Source organism: Mus caroli, chromosome 11, assembly GCF_900094665.2.
Source record: "Mus caroli chromosome 11, CAROLI_EIJ_v1.1, whole genome shotgun sequence".
Taxonomy (NCBI): Eukaryota; Metazoa; Chordata; class Mammalia; order Rodentia; family Muridae; genus Mus; species Mus caroli.
Genome location: NC_034580.1, coordinates 52,992,921 through 52,996,769, shown reverse-complemented (window position 1 = coordinate 52,996,769; position 3,849 = coordinate 52,992,921). Strand labels below are relative to the sequence as shown.

General features: G+C 46.0%; 1 protein-coding gene across 12 annotated transcripts in view; it reads left to right on the top strand.

Annotated features, from left to right (window-relative positions):
• Positions 1 to 3,849, top strand: part of Gemin5 (gem nuclear organelle associated protein 5) — a 50,617-nt gene that overhangs the window by 9,133 nt on the left and 37,635 nt on the right. For all 12 annotated transcript variants that reach the window (XM_029483778.1, XM_029483777.1, XM_029483781.1 and 9 more), the window contains one exon: positions 2,734 to 2,899. In XM_029483778.1, coding sequence (XP_029339638.1) covers positions 2,734 to 2,899 — 166 coding nt within the window. The remainder of the gene's footprint in view (positions 1 to 2,733; positions 2,900 to 3,849) is intronic.

Below are 3,849 nucleotides of genomic sequence, written 5' to 3'. Positions count from 1 at the left end.
TCCTTCCTTCCTTCCTTCCTTCCTTCCTTCCTTCCTTTCTTTCTTTCTTTCTTTCTTTCTTTCTTTCTTTCTTTCTTTCTTTCTTTCTTTCTCCCTTTCAGACAGAGCCTCAGTTATGGCACAGATGGGCCTAGAACTCAGGATCCTCCTGCCTCAGCCTCTCAAGCGCCTCACTTTGCCCAGCCATCTTACCATGATAAATGATAGATGGGAAAATTCACGAGGCCTGTGCTGTTTACTAACAAGAATGACTCCTCAGGCATCTTTATAGGCTATGCAAAGCCCCCTCCCCCACTACCACCCTTACACATGCTTGTTGAAAATCTAAGGTGGTTTAACTTGAGCTGCTCTGTAAACCAAGATTTCTACAACCTCATCCTCTGGTCCAGTTCACTGGCATGAGCCACTCATAAGCCTCACCTATAAACAAGGGCATTCAAGGGTACAGTTGAGATGCACTGTCCCCTCTTTAGGTTTTATGAGATCATCATTACAGACATGTGATTGATGACATCTGTGGCCATCGGTGACCAGCTCATCTTGACCACTCCCCTTTCTCTAAGAACTGGGACCCTAAGTCACACCCCTTCCTGCCTGGGTCGGCTGAGTGACTAGCCCACATTTTGAAACTACCTAGAGACTGCACCTACCAGCTTAACATGCAAAAAGATACTGCTGCAGAGACATGCCAGAAAAGAGCAAAGACTAAATATGTATACCACAATGTCAAGCTGCCCTGGTTGCCAGAGACATTGAGAATTTCACGGGCCAGTTCCCTGTTTTTTAAATAAGACGATACAGAAAAACACATACAAATTGCCCAGGGTGTTAGCCACATCCCTTCCTGACCACTTCTACCTCAAAAAAGATAAATCTTGAACTTTGCAAATTTTGGGTGAGTTTTATAAATTAAAGCTAAATATGAAGAGAAATGTATTTGAAAGATAGTTCATGGATATGGTAGCTCGTGCCTAAAATAACCAGTCCTCCAGAGGCTGAGGCAGGAGGATCTTGAGGCTAGCCTGGGCAACATAGTGAGTTCCAAGCCAGCCTGGTATATATCCCAAGACTCTCATCTCAAAAAAACTATTTTAAATTTAGTTTTATGTCCATTGGTGTTTTTCCTGAATTGCATGTTTGTCTTTGTGACTGGGTCAAATCCCCTGGTACTGGAGTTATAGGTGGTTATGAAGCACTGGTTATGTGGGTACTGAGAACTGAACCCCAGTCCTCTAGAAGATCAGCATTTTTCAGCCGGGCGGTGGTGGCACATGCCTTTAATCCCAGCACTTGGGAAGCAGAGGCAGGCAGATTTCTGAGTTCGAGGCCAGCCTGGTCTACAGAGTGAGTTCCATGATAGCCAGGGCTACACAGAGAAACCCTCTCTCAAAAAAAAAACAAAAAAGAAAAAAAAATTCAAAAGGTGCCCTGTACAGTGAAGTCTCAGGAATACAAGCACACAAGTCTCCTTCCCTCTGCTCCCTTCCAGAGGAAGCACAGCCTTTCCCTTCCTATAAACAAAAAGTAAAAGTGGCGTGTGTTGCAGTTTCTTTGCTTTGTTTTAAAATTTTTCAAAGATGAGGCTGGAGAAATGGCTCAGCAGTTAAGAGCACTGGCTGCTCTTCCAAAGGACCGAGGTTCAATCCCAGCAACCACATAGAAGTTTGTAACTGTCAGTAATTCCAGTTCCAGGGGATACAGCATCCTCACATAGACATATGTAGAGGCAGAGCATGCCAATACAATTTTTAAAAATCTTTTTTGAAAGACTTATTTATTTTGTTTGTTTGTTTATTGTATTTGTTTGCACATGTATACCATGGCATGTGTGTGAAGCTGAGGGGGTTGGTTCTCTATTTCTGTCATGTGGATTCCAGAGATAGGACTCAGCTTAGGCTTGGAGGCAAATGCTTTACCCACCAAGCCACACCACCAGCCCCTTTGTTTATGTGTGTGTTTGTTGGAAAAGTACATCACTATATAGTTGTGGTTATCCTGGAACTATATAGATCAGGATGGTCTCAGACTCACAGAAATCCACCTGCATCTGCCTTCCAAGTGCTGTCATCAAGGGTGTGCACCACCACATGTGGTTTAATTTGCAGGAGGGGGCTCTCACTTGGTAGTAGAGTTCTGCTTGAAAGTATAATCCTTCTGCCTCAGCCTTCCCAAGAGCTTAGTTCACACCTCCATGCTTAGCTCACATACATTTTTCTGGGTGTAGTGGTGGTGGTTGGTTTTTCAGGACAGGTTTTCTTTGTATCCCTGGAACTTGCTCTGTAGTCCAGGCTGGCCTCAATTCACAGAGATCCACTTGCCTCTTCTTCCCCAGTTCTGGGATTAGCTGGGATTAAAGGCATATGCCACCACCACCTGGCCAAAAAAAAAAAAAAATTCCTATTGAGGCACAGAGTGTGTCTATCAAGGAAGGGGGCATGCTGCAGGCCCAAGGCAGGACCAGCCCAGCAGTTGAGACCAACAGTTTAAGGTGATTGTAAATTCTGTCAGAAACTGATAGGCCCACTGTTAGATCCCTGTGGCAGATTCTGGTCTCCACGTGAGAGTGATGTGGCATTCTGCTTTCTGTCTATGAGCCTCTGGTGCTAAGAGGAGGATTTAGTTTCTCTCTTGACCCTGCTAACCTTTTGGACTTTTAGGTTTCCGGGGGAGCATTCAGCACCTTCTTCTGCTGCAGCCTGACTAGCTGGTAAGAGCTGTGCTCTGTTGTTTCAGAGGTGAGCTGCTGCTATGGGACCTCACCCAGTCATGGAGGCGGAAGTACACGCTCTTCAGCACCTCAGCAGAAGGGCACAATCATTCCAGAATTGTCTTCAATCTGTGTTCTCTGAAGACTGAAGATGGCAAGCAGCTGCTACTGTCCACATCCATGGATAGAGATGTAAGAACTGGTTCCTAGCTTTGTCCAGAGAAGTGGTGTGTCACAGTCAGGCTAGAAGCTGTCTGTCCTCATACACATCTCTGCCTTCCAGTTCAGGCCCCTGTTAGCAAGTGCACCAAGAAGGGGCTCAGCGGGGCTGTCAAAGGAGACACTTTTGGGGACAGGTCTCTAACTTAGTCTGGCTTTGAATTCCCCTTTATCTTGAACTTTTGACCCTTTTACATTCACCTTCCACGTGGTGAAGTTACAGATGCGAGCCGCTAGATGTGGTTTACACGGTCCTGGGGATTGAAGCCATGGTGCGTGGTAAGCAGGTGCTCTGCCAACTGAGCTGTGGCCGGAGCCCCTGATACAGGGCTTCAGTTTTCTCCTGCACCCTGGGCCGTGAAGTCCATGGCTTGTCAGGCAGCAATTCTTGCTATTCCTTGTGGAGGCCATGTGTATACTTCAGAGTTGTAAGAGGTAGTTAGATGTGCTATGACTCGGGGACATGGCAAGCCTGAACTCTGTAGCACTGATTGGCTAAGCAGGACGCTGAATTTATTAAACATTCCTGGAAGTAAATGTGCTCCCAGATCACTTTTTGAGACAGTGCAGATTTCTTTCCTCACAAGAGAAGCTTCTTCCAGTTCCCTCTAAAAGAATTGTTAAGTTAAATCCCATTTGAAATACTTAATTCTAGCTGGGCAGTGATGTCCTGAACCTTTGATCCCAGCACTTGGGAGGCAGAGACAGGTGGACTCCCAAGTTCAAGGACAGCCAAGGCTACACAGATAAACCCTGTCTACAAACAAACAAACAAAAAGAAATAATTCCTGGGCTGGTGAGATGGCTCAGTGGGTAAGAGCACCCGACTGCTCTTCTGAAGGTCCAGAGTTCAAATCCCAGCAACCACATGGTGGCTCACAACCATCCGTAACGAGATCTGGCGCCCTCTTCTGGAGTGTCTG